Source organism: Hordeum vulgare, chromosome 7H (assembly GCF_904849725.1).
Source record: "Hordeum vulgare subsp. vulgare chromosome 7H, MorexV3_pseudomolecules_assembly, whole genome shotgun sequence".
Lineage (NCBI taxonomy): Eukaryota > Viridiplantae > Streptophyta > Magnoliopsida > Poales > Poaceae > Hordeum > Hordeum vulgare.
Window position 1 is genome coordinate 108,480,636 of NC_058524.1, and position 24,043 is coordinate 108,504,678.

A 24,043-nucleotide genomic window follows, 5' to 3' on the forward strand; every position below is an offset into this window, starting at 1 on the left:
TATTTGAATTCACTTGCAAATAATCTAACCATAGAAGCGGTTTCAGTAATTATATCATCACTGCCTTGTTGTGAGATTTGCACAAAAATACTTGATGGCCAATATTTCATCACAAAACACTGAATCAGAATGTGAAGTGATTTTATAGTTTTCTAGGGTTCTATTCACTAAAGGACTATCTATCTACATTGGCCTTTCTATAAACTATTAAGACCTTTTTCTAGAGCCAGGGCTCCCCTTCCAAGGGTCGTGTTGATTGTTTTCTTTGGAATGCATGTTTTGTATATAGTGGTCATTAAGCTCATCAAAATATGTCATCTGTCAGCATTATTGATGTATGGCAACACCGATATGGATTTTTTATAATAGCAATTATATATTGTGATGTTCCATACATTTTTTGCTGGTTGAACATGATCCTTGGTTCTATATAAAAGTAGAACTATTAATTGCAAGTTTAATGCTGCAACATTGATAACACTTCCTTTATGCTTGCCGTCTCACACCTTGCTCACTTGTTCTTGCAGCTTCGATGAAGCCATGATGCTTACCTTGCTGGAGGGCATCAAACCCGACCATGGCACCACATTCTTAGTCTTGAGGTAACTGCACTGCAACCGCAACTACGCTGTCTTCTCCAGATTAAATAAGTCGAGTATGTTGTAATTGATAACGTCCTGTTATCTTACGTTGTTCGCGTGTGCTCAATGAACCATCTAAGATTGAATCATGTTATGCATTCAAAAACATCTAGAACCATTCTCGTTATTTTGGTATTCATGCAACAACTGTTATTTCTTGTTTATAGCAGTGTTTCGTGATGAAGTAACTCTTGTCCTTGTCTATCAGCTTGAAGTGTCCTCAGTCAGGAGAAGGCTCCAATAACTTTATGGTTGGTGGATCTACACCTACCCAAGCAAGCCCAGTGACACGCAATGCGGCTCAAGATGCTTCAACCTGCACGCCACAATGATCACTCGAGGTAGTTGTCTATGCTTGTGCATTATTCATGCTTGTGTCTTGTCGTTGGTTTTGCCTCTCAATTCATAACTTGTGCATTGCTGATAGTAGAGCCCAAAGTGTTGATCCTTGTATTATTCATACTTCTTAGCTTCAATTTGAAACTTATATGTTGATTCTTGTTGACTCTTGTGCCTTATCGATCATTTGCAATTTAACTTTGGAAACTCATGCGTGTGGTAATGAACTTACAGGTTGCGCGTGTGTGGCGTGTTATAAAGGATGGAAGCATATGTCGCTAGACAGGGATACATGCATGTTATATGGGCGCACAGGGCCGAGAGGATTACACAAAAGACGTTGCAGGAGGTTGGGATCAATCTCATCTATCTATCTACAGGATAGTTACAACGAGAGAGAGAGAGATTGATCCTACCGGCCTAACCATGCAAAAGAAACATACGCACGCCTAAAAATTGTGATACACACGGTTTATACATACACTGTGTATATACGTAGAGAATACAATATCTAACACAGCCCCCACCCTCAATCACAACTATCTAAGTTGAGATTGCGGCGAAAAACATCCAACTGCTTAGCTGTCAAAGGCTTTGTGAACCCGTTTGTCACTTGATCACCTGTAGGGATGGACCTGATATTCAAGAACTTGTTTGCCACCCGTTCGCGAATAAAATGATGGTCAATCTCAATATGTTTTTTTCGAGCAGGAAAGATAGGATTAGCAGATAAATAAGTAGCACCAACATTATCACACCAAAGAGAAGCTGATCGTGGATGAGTAACACCCAATTCTGTAAGAAGATTCTGAACCCAAATAATATCAGCAGTTGCATTGGCAAGGGCTCTGTATTCAGCTTCTATACTAGACCGAGACACATTTTGTTGCTTCCGAGCAGTCCAAGACACCAAGTTGCTACCAACAAAAACTGCAAAGCCACCTATGGACCTGCGATCATCAGGACAACCTGTCCAATCTGCATCGGAGAAGGCACTGACGAACATGGAATCGGACTTACAAATTTTGAGACCATGAGTCACAGTCCCTTCTAAATAACGAAGAATGCACTTGACCAATGTCCAATGTATAGTAGTCATACTTTGTTGACTGAGAAAGAAATATCAGGCTTAGTAAGGGTCAAATATTGTAGCACACGGACAATGCTTCGATGCTTGGTAGAGTCCTCTCCTCCAACCAGAGACAATTTTTCTGATGTAGGAAGTGGTGTGTTTACTGGCTTGCAACCTTTCATGCCCACACGCTTAATTAAATCAAGAAGATACTCGCGTTGTGATAAAACAAGGCCATTTCGAGCATGTGTTACCTCAATACCTAGGAAGTAGTGCAAGTCGCCTAAATCCTTGAGTGCAAAGTCCACATGAAGATCTGTCAGAAGGGCTTCAATTGCCTTGGGTGAGGAACTTGTAACAATGATATCATCAACATAGATTAGCATAAAAATGAGAGTCCCATCATGAGAGTAACAGAACAATGAGGTATCTTCCTTGGAGGGACTAAAACCAAGAGACTGGAGTTTTGAAGACAAACGAGGGTACCACACACGATGGGCTTGTTTTAATCCATACAGTGACATATCCAGTTTGCAAATAAGGTGTGGTGAGTGCAAATCTTCATACCCAGGAGGTTGTTTCATAAATACGTCCTCTTCCAGAACATGATGTAAGAACGCGTTCTTTACATCCAATTGTGTGATACACCAATTGCGAGAGGCAGCTATAGAAAGAATTAATTGAATAGTGGCAGCCTTGACCACAAGACTAAATGTATCCTCATAATCAACACCATAATGTTGTTTAAATCCTTTGGCAACAAGGTGTGCCTTATACCGGTCAACGGTGCCATCAGATTTTGTTTTTACCTTATATACCCACTTGCAGTCAATAACATTTTAGCCTTGACGTTGCGGAACCAAGTGCCAAGTTTTGTTGTCTAAGAGGGAACCAAACTCTTCGTTCATAGCACCTTTCCACTTGGGATGAGCAAGTGCCTCCTTTAAATTTTCTGGTTCACCTGTAGCACAAAAGGAACCCCAATGTATAGAACCATCTTTATACACTTTGGGCTGAAAAATACCACTTTGGGAGCGAGTGTGAGCTCTTGTGGGACGAGGAGCAGCCGGAGGTGGAAGAATCCGTTGTTGGATCCGCTGCACCGCAGATGATCCCAAAGAAGCCTCACCGATAGAGGAATTTTCCTCAGGTGCATGCAGCGAACCAGAAGGCGCCAACTGGCCTTCCAGTGCGTAGTCAGCGGAAAACGGGGCGGCGTCGTGGGAGGCAGCAGTATCCCGACCAGAAGTCAGCCAGGGACCCACAGGGGGACTCAACACCTCCGAGGAGGCACCGACGCCCGTGGTCACCAGTGAGGGAGAGGCACGCCCGGGACCCACGGAGGGACCTGCCACGTCTGAGGAGGCGCCTGTGCCCGCGACCACTAGCGAGGGAGCGGCGCGTCCCGGGAACCGACCCGTGGTGTCAGCCGAGCAGGGGGTCCGCATTGCCGAGCGCGTCCACCCCGTGATGGATCCATCTGACCCACACGCTGCACGGGAACGAGGCGCGGGACTCGGCCCGCCCGGATTTGTTGCGGAAGCAGATCCCTTGTCACTTCTTGCCCGCATAAAATCATAATTCTCTGTGCTGTTTTTTTTCTGTGTCCCGCACACTATCAGCAGAGGGGTCATTAATAATATGGGAAATCGACATGTGATCAATGCGAACTTCTTCACGAGAATCAAGGCTTGAAGGATTAACAAGAGTGGGTGGAAGGAGAACTAGCTCCGCACGAAGTTGGGCGCCGACATTTGGATGTAGGGCGGCAAAAGGAAATATATGTTCATCAAAGATAACATCACATGAAACATAAACCCATCCTGTGGAAACATCAGAACATTTATATCCTTTATGAAGAGCACTATAGCCTAGGAGACACATTGTTTTGAGAGATACTCAAGTTTGTGCTTGTTATTAAAGGGTCGCAAATTGGGCCAAACGGCACACCCAAAAATGCGAAGAAACAAGTAACTAGGCTTAGTTCCAAAAAGGCGTTCCAAGGGAGTTTGGTTGTGTATGACACGGCTAGGAACACGATTGATAAGATACACAGCGGTGAGAAACGCCTCATCTCAGAATTTGAGGGGTATAGAGGCATGAGCCAAAAGAGAAAGACCAACTTCCACTATGTGGCGATGCTTGCATTCAGCAGAACCATTATGTTGATGTGCATGGGGGCATGAGACATGGTGGGTGATGCCAAGGCGCTGATTTAATTTTTTTTATTCACCACCCCAATCGGTTTGCATGGCAATGATTTTACGATCAAATAGACGTTCAACAAGTGCTTGAAAGAGATGGAATTTCTGAAACACATCGGATTTAGTTTTGAGAAGGTAAATCCAACTAAACTTGCTGAAATCATCTATAAAACTAACATAGTATTTTTGCCTACCAACAAAAATAGGCTCGGGGCCCCATACATCAGAAAAAACTAGCTCTAAAGGATCTTGAAAAACACTAGTTGAACGAGGATATGGTAATTGATGGCTTTTAGCCATCTGACAAGCATCACAAACTTGATGATGGTCAGTTTATTCGACACAGGAAGGCTACTATTACGAAAGATTTGCTCCACCACTCGAAGCGATGGATGACATAGGCGCCTATGCCACCTAGAGGTAGGTGGCTTGATAACTCCAAGGATGTGTCGTCCACGAGCAGTCGGTTGACCAGCAACGGGGTACAACCCATCTTTACTCGCGCCTTGAAGAATTGTTCCCCCGTGGCCTGATCGTTAACAGAAAAGAACTCCGGGTAAACAACAAGATATGCATCATTATCTTTAGTGAGTTGGTGACCAGAAAGAAGACTTTTGGCGGTATTTGGAACGTGAAGAATATTATTCAACTTGAGAGTTTTATGTGGAGTGGGGACAAGTGCATGACCAACATATTGAATTTCCATACCTTGACCACTAGCAGTGTGGATTTGTTCCGGTCCGGTGTAGCGATCACGAACCGCAAGTTTCTCGAACTCGTCGGTCACGTGATCCGTAGCTCCAGTGTCAAGGTACCAGTTGGTGCCGACACCGTAGGACGTAGTGACTGTGTTGGCAGATTTCCAGCCGCCACCACTGCCACGCCCACCATCGCCACCACCTTGGCGCTTGGGAGGAGGGTTGAAGTTTTTGTTGAAGCGCTTGAAACAACGCCATGCCGCATGACCTTCCTCCTTGCACATTTGGCATGTCACATCACTGCCTTCTCCAGAGGATATCAAGCGACCATAGTTGTTGTTGTCGGAGGGGTTGTTGTTGGAGAAACGGGAACCACCATCTCTACTGAAGCCCCCACCAGAGGAGCGGCCAGAGTTGGTGCGGGGGGTACCTCTCTCCTCCCCTCAGCTTCTCTCTCTCTCTCGCTCACTCAGACCTCTCTTTGCCACCTGAAACCACCACCGCCCATGGAGCAGCCGACCGGTAGATCCGCGTTGTGTTGCTGCTGCTCGTGGTCCATCCCGATTGCTGTCGCTGCCGCTTGTGGGCGCTTGATGAATTGTTGTAGATACATATTCAGTTTGTGAGCAATTTTATCACTTACTAGGTTTACATCACAAATATACATCATCTATTAAAAATAGAGTTTTACATCACAAATACTCCCTCCGTTCATAAGTAGAAGTCTTTTTAAAGGTTTTACTAAAAGACTATATACGGATATATATATACATACTTTAAAATGTAGATTCATTTATTTTGCTTCGTATGTAGCCTTTAGTGAAATCTTTAAAAAGACTTATATTAGAATCGAAGGGAGTATACATCATCTGTTGATGTTGGTCCTTTTTTTAAGGTGTAAAAAAACACTTTTTAAATATGTAAATTTTGCATCTCCTTCTTTTACATATTTATATTCGCATTTTTTTTATTGAAGATGCTCTAAGCGATGAACATTAAGTAAAAAGAGATGTTTTTATCGACCTAAAAGCATGTGGATAAAGAATGTGTGCATTCATAAAAATAAATGCATGTGTCTACATATATACCTCAGAAAAGCAAAATAAAAGAGGGCCTAAAATAACTCGAACGGGGTCCTCTTGTATCGATGATCGCCGCACCGGAGTCGGCAGCGAGAAAAGGATCCGGTCCATCACTTTGCCGCCGAATTAACAACTGAACGTGCGGCAAGAGGAAGGTAGCAGCCAGCACGTTGAAATTCTTGTGCTGTCGACCAGCACGTGTTCTTCGTGCACCCATTTTACAGAAAAACAGCCCGCGTCCAGCCACTTGACAGCAACAGCCAACAGCCCACATGACACGCGCGATTCCTATAAATCAAAACCCATCTCACCACCTCCTAACACATCAATCTCCTTCAATCAACACCAGATCAAGCAGAGGCATTGCGAGCTCGCGAGGTCTAAAGAGCGTACAGCGGTGACCGATCGATCGATAGAGCGGCAAGGAATGGCGGCGACAGGGAGCGCTCAGAGCCGACGGTTCGCCGCAGCCTGCGGCGTTCTCAGCCGCTGCATCAAGTCGGCGGAGGCGCGGCCGGTCGCTACGGTGGTCCTCCCCCTCATGCCCGGAGCAGAAATGCCCGCGCAAGACGCGCACGCGGCGGGTCCTGCGCCGGTGAACGCGCAGATAACCATCTTCTACGCCGGGAAGGTGCTGGTGCTCGACGAGGTGCCGGCCGACAGGGCGGCCGAGCTGCTCCGTGTCGCTGCTGCCTCAGGCACAGCGCGAGGGAGCTGCGAGGCGGCGGATGGCGACTTGCCCATGGCGAGGAAGGCGTCGCTGCAGCGGTTCATGGAGAAGCGGAAGGGGAGGCTCGCCGCGCGCGCCGTCCCCTACAGCCGGCCCGAATGCGACGCCTTCTCCTGTAGCCGTCTCACGCTTACGCTCTGATTCGTGTTCATGTGTACTCTAGAGTAGCTTGGGACCTTAGTAATTTACGGTCGATGTGTGCCTTTGCTCAGAATTGATGATCAAATTGTTGCCCTTAATTACGATCGAAAATTCCTGCTGTTCTTGTTTTAACATACTGATCATGGCGAATTGGCGAGGTGTCAAATCATACATCTCTGGGGTCGACATCGCCGGGAATCTCTCCGAGGGCGCGTTGTCACCAAACGTTTGGGCTACCCGCAGTTCTTAATTGATACGACGTAATACGGTAATTTTTAAAAACAATAAAAGATTTAATTATGCAGCGGCGCCGCCTGTTGATGCTTTCATGCGGCGGCTCGCATGCACATGCATCTAAATACACATAAAGATTCTCTTTAATGTTTAAAAATTAAAAAGTTTTATCTTTAAAACCGTTAATCAAATCGATGATCTGTTTTCAATGTTGGCTTTGTCACGAGAAGATCTTCGAAACTAGATTACACCTCGACATGTTTCGATAAACTTTTCTTTCTTTCCGTAATTGCCACATTGTTCCACTCACTTGCTATATTATTAACCACTTACTTGCCCAATAAAAATAACTTAATTACCATCTTTTTTGATGTCGTTTCGTGTAAAGATTATCGATGCTTATAAATGCAGCCCCCCAAATGTTTTGATGTGGTTGTCATTTTTATTCTATTAAGTTGTCATGTGGTCTCATAAAGCTTGTAGGTGCATATAAAATCACAGTTGCCACATATATGTTTTGTGCTTGTCATTTTAATCCTACCTCGTTATCATATTGTCTCATACAACTTATCAGTCATTGTAAAACAAAATAGTTGTCACGGTGTTTGCTGTATTTATCTGTTGAATTCTAGCCTCGATTGTTATGTTGTGCCGTACTAAAAGGACATTTGATTGTTCTGAAACGTAGTTGTGGTAGTATTTTGTTGTGTCGATCAGTTAAATTCTACTCAAATCTCATATATGCTTGTCAGTTGTTATAAACATTATAGTTGTCGTATTATTTTGCAACACTTGCCACTTAAATTATAGCTAGCGGTCAGTTATTTTATAACATTCATGCACCCCACCACCTCATTACCACGAGCATTCTATGTAGTGAAGAAAAGTAAACCAAACATGCATACTATATGCTTTATCATATAAAAAGGTAGATCATGCATACATGCATGCTACAAGCTTGTGCGTAGTACTCAGCATGCATGCATTTCTACGTTCAGCTTTGTTATGAATTTCCTACATGCAGTTTGGTAGGCCGGTTGTGCCGATGAGCCACGTAAGAAAAGAAAAATCGTTTGTGATTGGACCGATGAGGCAGCGTGATCGAGCGCACACGCTTCGCAGCTACCGCCGCATAGGAGGACCACCGTGCGTACGCTGCCCATTAGATATTGCCAAGAGTAATATGGCGATACGACAAGCATATATATAAATAATAATAATATGGCAATGTAATAAAAATTAACGTAATAAAATATATAAGATGAGATCAAAATACAGCCCCACTAGTTATCTAATTGCGTCCATACTTTCTTGTTTTTCATTTTAAAAATCTTACTATCATCAATGGGGTAACACGACCAATCGACCATCGACTGCCCCAATCTAATTTGGACTTAAATACCTATTAACATGACAACATAAAATCAACAAATCTTTACAAGTTAAAAACTTGAGATTGCCAAATGAAAAACATATATAAAAAGCAACTTTAGATTGCATGAGTGGGCCAAATCAGCAAGCAATACACATCACTAATGCTCAAATGGTGATAGAGAAAGTTAAAAGATGCCATGATTTATATTTGTATCTTCTTCCCTAGCAATAGGAGGCAGCAACAACATCAGCAAGTAATTTTACGCCATAAAAATCAACAACCAGCAAGCCAATAACATCGACAAGCAATTTTATTCAACAAGCATCATTCTTAGCAAACACTTTTATCCAACTACTACATCAATACAGTACACGTCCACTACCTATATGAACAGATCAATGATACATCAAGACATGAGCAATACTTAATGGCGATACTTTGAGGATACCGGTATCACCAGTTTTTTAATTGAAAAAGGCGATACTTCGGGGATAACTATATTGAAGACGTATCTGGCGTATCGGAGTATCGAGGAAGTACTGAACGGCGATACAGAGATTTTTGAAGTATCGGTGTTTTGTAGTTCTTAAGGCGGCGACGCTCTCCGCGTCCATCCACCCCACGATCCACCCGTGCTGCTATCTCGCCGTGGTCGTCGCGAGTAGTATGTAATGTGCGTCGGCGCGTGCTTGGTGTGTGACGTCGCCAATCGTCGTCAGCCTTGTGCTGTGCTCCCGCCATGACACGCGCCTCAGTTCCCCTCTTCCTGTTCCTTGCGGCCTTCCGCAGTGGCAGCAAGGCCACACCGCCATGCTACGCGTGTGTGCGTGGTGCACATGTGCCATGTGATGTGTGTGCGTGGTCAAAGTGGCATCCATGCAATGTTTTTTTATTGTTTTATAGTAATGTTATATTATTAATTTTAAATATTTAAATATAAATTTTATTTATTTTTTAGATCTAACCTATTAACTTAATGTTCAGTGCTAGTTTTTATTTTTTTTTACTTGTTTTTAGTTTCGTAAAAAATAATACTGAACAAAGTCCAAACACGATGAAAATTTATAGTGATTTCTTCTTGACAAAGAGGAACCATAGAATCTTTGGGAGGATGCCCAACGAGATAAGAGAGGGCGAGAAGCTCACACGACGCACCCCCAATGGGACGCCATCTGAGCTTGTGGGCCTCTTGTAGGTCATCATGACCTAATCCCAACGTTATAAATTCTCAAATATTTGAGAACTATCAGAGCGGGAATCGAAAAAATTATCGCTATTGCAAGCCTTTGTTCTTCCGTAATCTCATCCGAAGGCCTAATCGATACTCTGTCGAAGGGGGATCGGTCATCAAGGTCGTCTTCATCAAGGATCGATCATCGAGGTCGTCTTCATAAATCTTGGTGCCTCCATGATGATGTGCGAGTAGTTCCCACATGACCTATTGGTCCATAGCAGTAGATCTCTCTTCCTCACCCTCTCTCTCTCTCCCTCCATCTCCCTCCCTCCTTCTCCCTCTCTCCCTCTCTCTCCCTCCCTCTCTCTCTCCCTCTCTCTGTCTCCCTCTCTCTCTCCTCTCTCTCTCCTCCCTCCCTCCATCCCTCTCTCTCCCCCTCCCACCCTTCCTCCTTCCCTCTCTCTCTCTCTCTCTCACTCTTTCTCCCTCCCTCTCCCTCTCTCTCTCATGCGCACACATTTGATCTTCAATACAATTATTTCTTCGGGGACCTATTTGATGTAATCTTTATAGTGTGTTTGTTGAGATCCAATGAATTGTCAGTTTATGATCAGATTATTCGTTGAAAGTAATTGAGTCTTTTCGAAGACTTATTATGTGTAATTTTATAGCTATGTATTTAATTGTGACCTATGAGTTTACTTTGGCCAAGTTGATAAGTAGATCTTCAGTGAATGTGGTGCATAGTAGTAGATTCAGTCTTGCAATGTTATCACTCTTTGACAGGAGGAGTATCGAAGCACTTATTTGTGTTGTTACTATTAACGATAAAACGAAGGGCGTCGGCGTCAAAACCGGCTGATCTCGAGTAAGGGGTCCGAACTGTGGATCTTGGGTCGATGGGTAACAAGGGACGAAGGAGACGGTGTTTACCCAGGTTCGGGCCCTCTCGATAGAGGTAAAACCCTACGTCCCGCTCTTGTTGTATTAATGAAGTAGTATGAATTACAATGTTGATCTACCTCGTGGTTGGGTGTTGTGGTCTAGGACCCCAAACGTAATAAGCTTGATGTATGCTACGAACTATGGCCCCCTGGTTTATATAGACACCAGGGATGCTAGGGTTACACAAGGTCGATTACATCAAGAAAGGAATATGCTGATTACTACGTCGCCTTGGGTTGCACGCCATGTCTTTGGAGGAGTCCTTCTTGATTTTATTATCACCAATGATGATCGAACGGCCCGGGAGTCCGGCCCATGAGAACGGATAACAGTTCGAGGACCCCTTAGTCCCTCCCTCCCTCTCACACACACTCTCTCTCTCCGTCCCTCCCTCTCCCCCTTTCTCTCTCATGCGCATGCATTTGATCTTCAATACAATTATTTCTTTGGGGACCTATTCGATGTAATATTTATAGTGTGTTTGTTGAGATCCAATGAATTGTCCGTTTATGATCAGATTATTCGTTGAAAGTAATTGAGTCTTTCCTCAGATTTATTATGTGTAATTTTATAGCTATGTATTTAGTTCTGATCTATGAGTTAATCTAGCCAAGTCGATAAGTAGATCTTCAATGAATGTGGTGCATAGTATTAGGTTCAGTCTTCAAGTGTTCTCACTCTATGAGAGGAGGAGTATCGAATCACTTATTTGTGTTGTTACTATTAAAGATAAAACGCGGTTGTCGGTGTCAAAACCGGCTGATCTGGAGTAAGGGGTCCGTACTGTGGATCTTGGGTCGATGGGTAACAAGGTACGAAAGAGATGGTGTTTACCCAGGTTCGGGCCCTCTCGATAGAGGTAAAACCCTACGTCCCACTCTTGTTGTATTAATGAAGTAGTATGAATTACAATGTTGATCTACCTCGTGGTTGGTTGTTGTGGTCTAAACCCTAATCGCCATAAGCTTGATGTATGCTACGAACTATGCCCCCCTGGTTTATATAGATACTAGGGATGCTAGGGTTACACAAAGTCGGTTACATCAAGAAAGGAATATGCCGATTACTATGTTGCCTCGGGCTGCACGCTAAGTATTCGGAGGAGTGCATCTTGATTTTATTATCACCAATGATGATCAAACGGCCCAGGAGTCTGGCCCATGAGAACAGATAAGCAGCCCAAGGACCCCTTAGTACCGGACTCTCTCTCTCCCTCTCTCCCTCCCTCTCTCACTCGCTCTCTCTCTCACACTCTTTCTCTCCCTCCGTCTCCTTCTCTCTCTCCCATGCACACGTATTTGATCTTCAATACAATTATTTCTTCGGGGAAATACTCGACGTAATCTTTATAGTGTGTTTGTAGAGATCCAATGTATTGTCGATTTATGATCATATTATTCATTGAAAGTAATTGAGTCTTTTCTGAGATTTACTATGTGAAATTTTATAGCTATGTATTTAATTCTGATCTATGAGTTTACTTTGGCCAAGTTGATAAGTAGATCTTCAATGAAAGTGGTGAATAGTATTAGGTTCAGTCTTGAAGTGTTCTCACTCTGTGACAGGAGGAGTATCAAAGCAATTATTTGTCTTGTTACTATTAAAGATAAAACGATGGGTGTCGGCGTCAAAACCGGCTGATCTCGAGTAAGGGGTCCGAACTGTGGATCCTGGGTCGATGGGTAACAAGGGACTAAGGAGACGGTGTTTACCCAGGTTCGGGCCCTCTTGATAGAGGTAAAACCCTACGTCATGCTCTTGTTGTATTAATGAAGTAGTATGAGTTACAATGTTGACCTACCTCGTGGTTGGCTGTTGTGGTCTAAAACCCTAATCGTAATAAGCATGATGCATGCTACAAACTATGCCCCCCTGGTTTATATAGACACCAATGATGCTAGGGTTACACAAAGTCGGTTAGATCAAGAAAGGAATATGTCGATTACTATGTTGCCTTGGACTGCACGCCTAGTCTTCGGAGGAGTCCATCTTGATTTTATTATCACCAATGATGATCGAACGGCCCGGGAGTCCGGCCCATGAGAATGGATAAGCAGCCCGAGGACCCCTTAGTCCCTCCCTCCCTCTCTATCTATCACTCTCTCTCTCTCCCACTCTCTCTCCCTCCCTCTCCCTCTCTCTCTCTCTCACGTGCACGTATTTGATCTTCAATACAATTATTTCTTCGGGGACCTATTCGATGTAATCTTTATAGTGTGTTTGTTGAGATCCAATGAATTGTCGGTTTATGATCAGATTATTTGTTGAGAGTAAGTGAGACTTTTCTAAGATTTATTATGTGTAATTTTATAGATGTATTTAATTATGATCTATGAGTTTACTTTGGCCAAGTTGATACGTACATCTTCAGTGAAAGTGGTGCACACTAGTAGGTTCAGTCTTGTAGTGTTTTTACTCTGTGACGGGAGGTGTATCGAAGCACTTATTTGTGTTGTTATGAGGGATCGATAGAAGATGTGTCTAGAGGGGTGGTGAATAGACTACTTGTCAATATGAAATTCTTAGCCTAACCCAATTTCAAGGAAGGTAGAAATTCAGCAGTTCTATGAAGTCTTGTACACCCTACACATGCTAGTCAACAAATATGGTAGCTTAAAAGTAAAGACTTTACAGAGTAGAGTTTAGGAGATCAAACGCAAAGAGGTTGACACAACGATTTTTGGCATGGTTCCGATAGGTGGCGCTATCGGACGTCCATGTTAGTGGATACTTCAACTCACAGAGGGTAACGACTGCGAGAGTCTTGTCTATCCCACAAGGGGTCCACGAAGAAGCAACCTTTTCTATTCCACCATGGCTTCCGCTAACGAAGGACTAGCCTTACTCACGGTAGATCTTCACGAAGTAGGTGATCTCCTTGCCCTTACAAACATCTTGGTTCAACTCCACAACACGAAGTAGGACGCTCTCAAGCGACACCTAACCAATCTAAGAGGCACCACCCTCCAAAAGGTAATATATATGGTAGATCAATGAAGTCCTTGCTCTTTTGCTTCTAAAGATAATCTCCTCAACACAGAATCACTCTCTTATAGAATATGCATGGGTACGAGAGATTGATTTGGTGGAAAGCTGTTTGGGGAGGCTAGAGATCAAGTTTCAAATGGTTGGATTGGAATATCTTCGTATCAATACATGAGTAGGTGGTTTTCTCTCAGAAAATGAATCTGAGAATGAAGTGTGTGTTCGGAGTGCTTCTCCCACGAGTGAGAGGTGGATGAAGGGGTATATATATGCAGCACACAAAATCCAACTGTTACATCTAAAGTGGCAAACTCGGTGACACCGAAGTTACAAACTCAGTGGTATCGATTAGCACAAAAGGCAGAATTTTTGAATCTCGGTGGGACCGATATACACAACTCGGTGGCACCGAAAAGGTGGCTAACAGTCAGATGGCCAAACTCGGTGGCACCGATACTCAAACTCGGAAATTCCAATTTTGTGTACCGAGGCAACAGAATGTTGGTCACACTGAACTCGGTAGGACCGATATGGATTCGGTTGCACCGATTTGGTGGGAATGGCTAGGGTTTCTGTCTGAGGTCAAACTCGGTGGGTCTGAAGTGTGAAAGTTGGTGACACCGAATTTCAGTATGTGGAATTGGATAGAATGGTTATGTGGGAAAAGGACTCTGTATTTCCGTGGCTAACTTTGAGCACTTTGAGCAATCGGTTCATTTTCTACCTCACCCCCTTTTAACAGTATTGGCTTTCCTATGGACTCAAAAGTGATTTCTCAGAAATATAAAATAAAGAGTCTTCTAGCTTGAAGCTTGAGCCAATCTTATTCCTTTCTTACATTAAGGGGCATCTCCACATAAACCTTTAGCCAAAGCTCTCCATGGACTATTCTTGAAATATCTAGGTAAATCTGTTAGTCCAAGAGACTATGTATTTTGTCATGAATTATCAAAACCACCAAGGGAGCATATGTGCTTTCAATCTCCCCCTTTTTGGTAATTGATGACAACATACAGTCAAAGCTCCAAATAAAGATAAGCATTAGAATATGACATCTTTGAAGGAAACATGACTGGTACATGCCCCCCCTAAGTGTGTGCAATTCCTTTAAAGGATAGTTGCTTTGGAATGGGTGGACACACACAAGGTAGAAGGACCAGACAAGTCATGGACATCCTGGATATATGCATCAAACATAAGTGAATGAAGAGTTTCCATGTTCAAGACTCCCTCTTGCAAACAATATGTGCAAGAAACAAGTGGTCATCATGAAGAAGGATATGATGTATATACTTACCTTGAGGATCTTGAGAGTCTTAACATAGGAGTACACACGGGAAAACAAATGTTAGATAACACAATTGTACTCTATTGTAAAGATGTAAAGAGATTCAAAAGTACCAAGATATTGAAGACATATTGAATATAATATTTGATGAACGAATATGTCTCCAAGAGAAATAATACTTTCTCCCCTAAGGCCTCGTTTGGTTAAGGGGGATTGGGGAGGTTTTGAGAGGAAAATCCCCGAGGGGCCCAGAAACCCCACAGATCCTCGGTCGCCCATTTGGTAGGAGGGGTTTGCTTAGCCCAATCCCCTCCGTTCCCCTTCAATCCCTTCCTATCCATGTGTTTCAAAACCCTCCTCGAAGGACTAGTGGAAGCAAAACCCCAGGGATTTGAGAGGATTGGGTGGAACAAAGGGATTCACCCAATCCCCTAAAATCCCTCCCTCTCAAAACCTCCCCAATCCCCCTTAACCAAATGAGGCCTAAGGATGAATATGTGATAATTTCCTCTCCCAATTAATCATATCATTAAAGATATTAGGAGTAGGTGGGGTAAGATAACTTCAAACCAATAAAACAATTGTATCTCTCTCCCCCTTAATATGTAAGGTTTGATACATCTCCCTTCAGGTAGACCTTCCTTTAGGAACAAATATCTCCCCGGTTGATATTTCTCCCCCTTTAGTGTAAGCTTATTGGTGATATTGTTAGAAATATGCCCTAGAGGCAATAATAAAATAGTTATTATTATATTTCCTGTTTCAAGATAATCATTTATTATCCATGCTATAATTGTATTGAATGGAAACTAAATGCATGTGTGGATATATAGACAAAACAATGTCCCTAGCGAGCCTCTACTTGACTAGCCTGTTGGTCAAGGATGGTTAAGGTTTCCTAGCCATAGACAAGTGTTATCACTTGATGACAGGATCACATCATTAGGAGAATGATGTGATGGACAAGACCCAAACTATAAACAGAGCATGTGATCGTGTCATTTTGTTGGTATTGTTTTCTCCATGTCAAGTATACATTCCTATGACCATGAGATCATGTAACTCACTGACACCGGAGGAATGACTTATGTGTATGAAACATCGCAACATTACTGGATGACTATAAAGGTACTCTACATGCATCTCCGAAGGTGTCCTTTGAGTTAGCATGGATCAAGACTGGGATTTGTCACTCCGTATGACGGAGAGGTATTTCGGGGCCCACTCGGTAATACAGCATCACAAACAAGCCCTGCAAGCAATGTGACTAAAGAGCTAGCCACGGGATCTTGTATTACGGAACGAGTAAAGAGACTTGCCGGTAACGAGATTGAAATAGGTATGGAGATACCGACGATTGAATCTCGGGCAAGTAACATACCGAAGGACAAAGGGAATGATATACGGGATTGTGTGAATCCTTGACATAGAGGTTCAACCGATAAGATCTTCGTAGAATATGTAGGATCCAATATGGACGCCCAGCTCCCGCTATTGGATATTGACCGGAGAGTGTCTCAGTCTTGTCTACATAGTTCTCGAACCCGCAGGGTCTGCACACTTCAGGTTCGGTGACATTTTCGGTATAGTTGAACTATTGATATTGGTAACCGAATGTTGTTCGGAGTCCCGGATGAGATCCCGTACGTCACGAGTGTCTCCGGAATGGTCCGGAAACTATGATTGACATATATTGTTGCATTTGGCTTCCGGAAAGATTTCAGGCATTACCGGTAAAGTACCAGGATTGACGAATGGGTTCCGGGGTTATACCAGGAGGGGCCACCCACCTGGGAGAGGACCTAATAGGCCCATGGGTGGCGCACCAGCCTTTAGTGGGCTGGTGAGGCCAGCCCAATAAGCCTATTTCGTCCAAGGAAAAAATAAAGAGGAAAAAAAGGAAAGAGGTGGACAAGATAGGAAGGAGTCCTCCACCAAACCTAACTGGAGGATGACTCCTCCCTCCTTGCTTCGGACGAAGTCTAGGAGGCAAGGCACCCTCCCCTTGGTTCCTCCTGTATATAGTGGAGGTTTGAGAGGGTTTTTGCACCTCAAGCCTTTGTGCAGACCTCTCTCCCTCCACTACTTTGTGACACTTCGTAGCTAGATCGGTACGACACGGTGAAGCCCTGCCGGAGTAGCTCCACCATCATCACCGCCACGCCATTGTGCTGCTAGAGAATTCAGCTACCTCTTCGTCTCTCTTGCTGGATCAAGAAGGCGGAGATCGTCATCGAGTTGTACGTGTGTTGAACACGGAGGTGTCGAACGTACGGTGCTAGATCGGGAGGGATCATGGGACGGTGGCGATTTGGATCACGAAGACGTTCCACTACATCAATCGTATTTCTTAATGTTTCCCGCTTAGCGATCTACAAGTGTATGTGGATCTGATCTCCCTCTCATAGATGATCATCACCATGATAGGTCTTTGTGTGCGTAGTAAATATTTTGTTTCCCATGCGATGTTCCCCAATAGATATTTCTCCCCTATAAATAGGTTCATTGGATGGAAGCTTTGATATTTCTCCCCCTTTGGCATAAATTTCCAAAAAGGTCAGAGGGTTAGGGCTCATTGAGAGAAAGGGATCCTGGATACTTCTCTCTTTTATAAGGGTTCCTTGAATTTGTCTTTTCTCCCCCTTAGATAGTCTGTAGGGATCATCTAATATTCTCCCCCTATGATATGGATAAGAGTTCCTTCAATTATCTCCACCTATGTTAGGGATCCTAGATGATTCTCCCTCTTATATTGTATGGGATCACTGAGGTTTTTCTCTCCGAAGAGAAGTTTTCTCCCCCTAGACAAAATGAAGCTAAAACGGATTTTGTCTCACAAAGTTTTCAGCAAGATGTTAGGAGGCAATGGAATATGGGATCATTCATAGTCTTCCCCCACTTAAGGAAAAAATCCAAAAGAACATATCAGAAAAGCTAAAACAATTATAATATCGGAGTCACCGAGGCAAAGTGGTTCGGTAGAACCGAATATGAGAATCAAGCCTCTCGGAGAAATCGGTTGGACCTAGTTTCCCAGATCGGTGAGAACGAGTTGCAATGATAAGCAACTCCCTAACTGAAAATAGGCAGATAAGAAACAAAGAATTGTTTCAAGATACTAATTGCAAAAGATAACAAGAGTAAAAGAGAAACATAAGGTAGCAACAAATAATAATATATATTTTTGATTTTTTTGAACTATATACACACAAATAGGTGAGAGTTGAATGGTTCCAAAAGTATGTGAAATGTCAAATATGAACCATACAATAATTTCCGTCTAGATGTGGGGCGATGACTAGGTCACCTATATTAGAGTATTTGACTTGAGGAGTCAAGCAAGGATGCTTGATCATAGGTCATACTCATCATTAAGCGTGAAATGGGGTTACCATTTTTTGATTAAGCATTTCAATGTCTTCATATCACTTAAGTTGCTTTACCTCATGAATTGGTGTAGAGCTGTCATCAAGGATATGAGTACATACCTTTGAATGATGTTGATGGCGTGGCATGTAGGTGAACTTGTTGTGGATGCTCAATGGTGATGAAGATCATCTTGAGTTGGGAGCAATCCATGTCGTTTGGGTTCACTTTTCACCTGCAATGGTTAGTCAAGCAAGGAAGAACATAATATATCCAAATGACAAGAGTGAAATTCAATATCATAGAATTGTCATGGATATGATTTTGTTGTCTTCTTCCTCCATCTCCGAAGAAAAGATTTTTGATACTTGGCCATGTCAAGATTGCTTTCAATGTGAGTTGATTGCGATCTTGTGGATCGTATTTCTTCCAAGTACGTACAAAAGGTTAGATGCAATACAAGGGAGAATAGTTTCCAAGATATAGGATAGTCATATCAATGGCATCGTGGAATGGGAAATCAAGCTCATGCTCCCTGCATGCATCCGATTGAGTCTAGATTAGGTTTGAAGCATAAATGATGTTCAACTCACTCCTCAATTTACAGAACACTTTCTCATCAAGTGGTTTGCTACATATATTAGCTAATTTTTTGTCAATACGAACATGCTTGAGATCTGTATCTCCTTTACCAACATGATCACGAATGAAATGATGTCGCACTTGGATGTGTTTTGTTCTAGAATGTTGCACATGATTATAGGAAATCTTAATAGCACTTTCATTGTCGCATAACAATGTAACTTTTCTAACATGAATGCCATAATCCTTAAGCATTTGAGTCATCCAAAGTAACTCGGCACAACATGATCCAGCGGCAATGTATTCAGCTTCGGTAGTAGATAAGGATACCGAGTTTTATTTCTTGGATGACCAAGACACAAGAGATCTCCCAAGAAATTGACATGTACCCAAGGTAGATTTTTTTTCAACCTTGTCTCCGGCATAGTCTGAGTCGGAATAGCCAACAAGATTGAAAGAAGATCCCTTGGGATACTATATGCTAGAGTTTGGTGTATGTATAAGGTATCTCACTATCCATTTTACAGCCAATAGATGGCACTCTTTTGGTTCTGCTTGGTATCGGGCACACATGCAAACGCTCAACATGATGTCAGGATGGGAGGCACATAGATATAACAATGAACCAATCATTGATCAATAAACCTTTTGATCAACTGGTTTGTTCTCCTTAGTGACGTCAAGATGTCCACAAGTAGGAACGGGGGTTCTCATACCTTTGCATTCTTGCATGTTGAACTTTCTGATTAAGTCCTTGGTGTACTTGGTTTGAGAGATAAATGTTCCTTCTCTTGATTGTTTGATTTGCAATCCATGGAAGAACTTCAGTTCACTCATCATGGACATCTCATACTTCTCTGACATCAACTTTCCAAACTTTTCACTAAAATGTGGGTTAGTAGAACCAAAGATAATATCATCCACATATATTTGGCAAACAAATAGTTCACCATCAACTCTTTTAGTGAATAAGGTTGCGTCAATTTTACCAATCTCAAACCCCTTTTCAATGAGAAACTTCGTTAGGCATTTGAACCAAGCTTTTGGGGCTTGTTTAAGACCATATAAAGCTTTACAAAGTTTGTAAATATGATCAGGTTTCTCAGGGTTCACAAATCCAGGAGGTTTAACATAAACTTCGTCCTCATTTTCTCCATTGAGAAAGGCACTTCTGATATCCATTTGGTAAAGAGTTATATCATGGTGATTGGCATAAGCTAGAAGAATGCAAATGGCTTCAAGTCTAGCAACGGGAGCATATGTCTCACCGTAGTCCATACCTTCGACTTGCATGTATCCTTGGGCTATGAGATGTGCCTTGTTGTGTACAAGTTTTCCGTATTCATTTTGCTTGTTCCGAAACACCCATCTTGTACCAATGATATTCTGGTCGCCTTCGGGCTTTTCCACAAGTGTCCATACTTGCTTCCTCTCAAAGTTGTGCAGCTCTTCGTGCATGGCATTCACCCAATCCGGATCTTGAAGGGCTTCTTCAACCTTCAAAGTTTCAATGCTAGAGATGAAAGAATAATGCTGACAAAAGTTAGCTAAACTATATTTAGAGCGAATGATTCTCCCGATTTTTATGTCATTGTAGATTTGATTCAACGGATGATCTCTGTCCACACTTTCTCTAAATCTCGACAGCTTCTTCTTGTTGGATGGTGGAGCTTCATCATCATCATCATCATCATCATGATCTTGCACGTTGTTGTTGACGTTGTCATCTCCTTGAGGTGGTGGCGAGGAAGGTTGAGGTGGATCATCACAATGTACTTCCTCTTCTTCATCATGTCGTGTACCTCTTGTGGATGCTTCCATATCGTTTTGTGGTTCACCTTGACGCGAAGTAGGATCTTCCACATGAATTGATGAAGTGCTTTCCTACACCTCTATGGGACGAATCTTGCCAATGGACAAGTCTTTGATAGCTTCCGAAGGTTCCTTATCTCCTACATCATTTGGCAATTGTTTGACTTGCGAACCGTTAGTATCATCAAACTTCACATCTACTGTCTCTTCAACTTTTCAAGTGAAGTTGTTGTAGACATGGTAAGTGTGTGAGTTGGATCCGTAACCAGGTAGGAAAAGTTCATAAGATTTAGGTGCAAATTTAGAGAAACGATGCTTATCAAGAATATAGTACTTAGAGCTGAATACATGAAAGTATCCAACTTGGGGTTTGTTACCATTGAGTAGCTCATATGCCGTTGTACAAAGAAGCTTGTGCAGGTAGAGTCAGTTTATGGCATGGCAACCTGTTTCCACGGCCTCTGCAAAAAATGTCTTGGATACTAGTATTCTTCAAGCATCATTCTCACCATTTCTATGAGAGTCCGGTTCTTCCTCTCAACAACTCCATTTTGATGAGGTGTGTACGTCGCCGAGAACTCATGAGAGATACCTTCTTCTTCAAGAAAAGTATCCACATTTGTGTTCTTGAACTCCGTTTCGTTGTCGCTATGAACCTTCTTGATCTTCACTTCAAACTGATATTGAGCTTTCCGAGCAAAGTTCTTGAAGATCTTTTGTAATTGCGACTTATCATCATGAAAGAACACCCACGTAAATCTGGAAAAATCATCAATGATTAAACCATAAGGATTTCTGCCGAGACTCTTGTAAGCATTGGGACCAAAGAGATCCGTGTGAAGCAGCTCGAGTGGTCTTCTCGTAGTCATGATCGATGTTCTTCACTGGATGACTTGCTTTCCTACTTGACAAACACTACAAAGTCTATCTTTGTCAAAGATAACATCTTTAACACTAAGAATGTGATCACCTTTTATAAGTTTCTCAATATTACGCATACCAACATGTCCTAGCCTTCTATGGCATAACCAACCTTTAGAAGATTTTGCAATAAGACATGTACGAGGTTTGGATATCTTAGAGAAATCAACAATGTATAGATCACCATACGGAAACGAGTAAAGACAATGTTGTGGTTGTCGCTATGAAACACTCGGGAGTCATCTTTCGTAAATAGTACATTGAAACCAAAGTTTCCTAGTCTAGATACAGAAAGAAGATTGTAGCCAAGGGATTCAAGAAGCATGACATTTTGAAGGGAACTATCATGAGATACGACTGATAACCCACAAGTATAGGGGATCGCAACAGTTTTCGAGGGTAGAGTATTCAACCCAAATTTATTGATTCGACTCAAGGGGAAGCCAAAGAATATTCTCAAGTATTAGAAGTTGAGTTGTTAATTCAACCACACCTGAAAGATTTAGTATCTGCAGCAAAGTATCAGTAGCAAGGTAATATGATAGCAGCAGTAGCAACAGTAACCAGTAGCAGCAAAGTGATAGCAGTAGCGGCAAAGTAATAGTAGTAGCAACAGAGTAGCAGTAGCAGCAGTGACAACAGTAGCGGCAAAGTAACGTAGCAAGGACGAGTAGGAAAAACTCGTAGGCATTAGATCAGTGATGGATGATTATGCGGGATTTAGTTCATCATGCAACGGTCATAACACGGAGAGATATGTAACTAGCTCTAGTTCGTCAATGTAATGTAGGCATGTATTCCGTATATCGTCATACGTGCTTAGGGAAAAGAACTTGCATGACATCTATTGTCCATCCCTCCCGTGGCAGCGGGGTCCTAATGGAAACTACGGGATATTAAGGTTCTCCTTTTAATAAAGAACCGGACCAACGCATTAACACTTGGTGAATACATGAACTCCTCATACTATGGTCATCTCCGGGAGTGGTTTCGGCTATTGTCACTCCGGGGTTGCCGGGTCATAACACATAGTAGGTGACTACAACTTGCAAGATAGGATCAAGAACACACATATATTGGCGAGAACATAATAGGTTCAGATCTGAAATAATGGCACTCGGGCCCTAGTGACAAGCATTAAGCATGGCAAAGTAGTAGCAACATCAATCTCAGAACATAGTGGATACTAGGGAACAATCCTCGTCAAAACTAACTCGATTACATGATAGATCTCATCCAACCCATCACCGTCTAGCAAGCCTATGATGAGATTACTCACAAATGGTGAAGAGCATCATGGAATTGGCGATGAAGGAAGGTTGGTGATGACGATGGCGACGATCTCCCATCTCCGGAGCCAAGAACGGACTCCAGATCTGCTCTCTAGAGGAAGAACAGGAGGTGGCAGCGCCTCCGTATCGTAAAACGCGATGAACTCTTCTCCTCGATTTTTTCCGGATGAAAGGGACTATATAGACCTGAGATTGGAATTGGTGGAGCAACATGGGCCCCACAAGCCTGCCAGGCGCGGCTAGGGGGGCGCCTGGTGGGCTTGTGGGCTCCATGCTCCACTTCCTTCGTTGATTCTTGCGCCAGTATTTTTTATATATTCCACAAAAATTCTTCGTAAATTTTCAGGTCATTCCGAGAACTTTTATTTCTGCGCAAAAACAACACCATGGCAATTCTGCTGAAAACAGCGTTAGTCCGGGTTAGTTCCATTCAAATCATGCAAATTAGAGTCCAAAACAAGGGAAAAGAGTTTGGAAAAGTAGATACGATGGAGACGTATCAACTACCCCAAGCTTAAAGCCTTGCTTGTCCTCAAGCAATTCAGTTGACAAACTGAAAGAGGCAAAAGAAAAACTTTTACGAACTCTGTTTGATATTGTTGTTGCAACTATGTCTAACTCATAACCAGAATTTCAACAAGATCACAAGCAAACCACATAAGCAAATGACATCTAGGTCTCACGGTAAACTCATATCAATGGCATAATCAACTAGCAAGCGATAATAATAAGTTTCAAACGTCAGCACTTCAATCAAAACAATCATGAAGCAGTACGAACAGATGGTATCTCGCTAGCTCTTTCTTAGACCGCAAAACATAAATGGAGAGCACCTTCAAAGACCAAGGGCTGATTAAACATTGTAATTCATGGCAAAGAAGATCCAGTCACAGGCATACTCAGTCACAGTTCAAAGACCAAGGGCTGATTAAACATTGTAATTCATGGCAAAGAAGATCCAGTCACAGGCATACTCAGTCACAGTTAAAAGAAAATCATAAAAATGACAGAGGTGCTCTCTAATTGGTGCTTTTATAAGAAGAGGATGACTCAAGAGGAACATAAATAGATAGGCCCTTCGCAGAGGGAAGCATTGATTTGCAGAGGTGCTAGAGCTCAAGCTTTTAAAACAGAGATAATAATTTTGGGTGGCATGCTTTCA

The 24,043-nt window shown here is 42.6% G+C and overlaps 1 protein-coding gene across 1 annotated transcript; it reads left to right on the top strand.

Annotated features, from left to right (window-relative positions):
* The first annotated feature begins 6,370 nt into the window (after positions 1-6,370).
* Positions 6,371-7,008, top strand: LOC123411570 (protein TIFY 11e-like). The gene has a single exon (XM_045104537.1). The coding sequence runs from the start codon at positions 6,464-6,466 to the stop codon at positions 6,905-6,907; it is 444 nt and encodes a 147-aa protein (XP_044960472.1). The 5' UTR covers positions 6,371-6,463; the 3' UTR covers positions 6,908-7,008.
* The last annotated feature ends 17,035 nt before the right edge of the window (positions 7,009-24,043 follow it).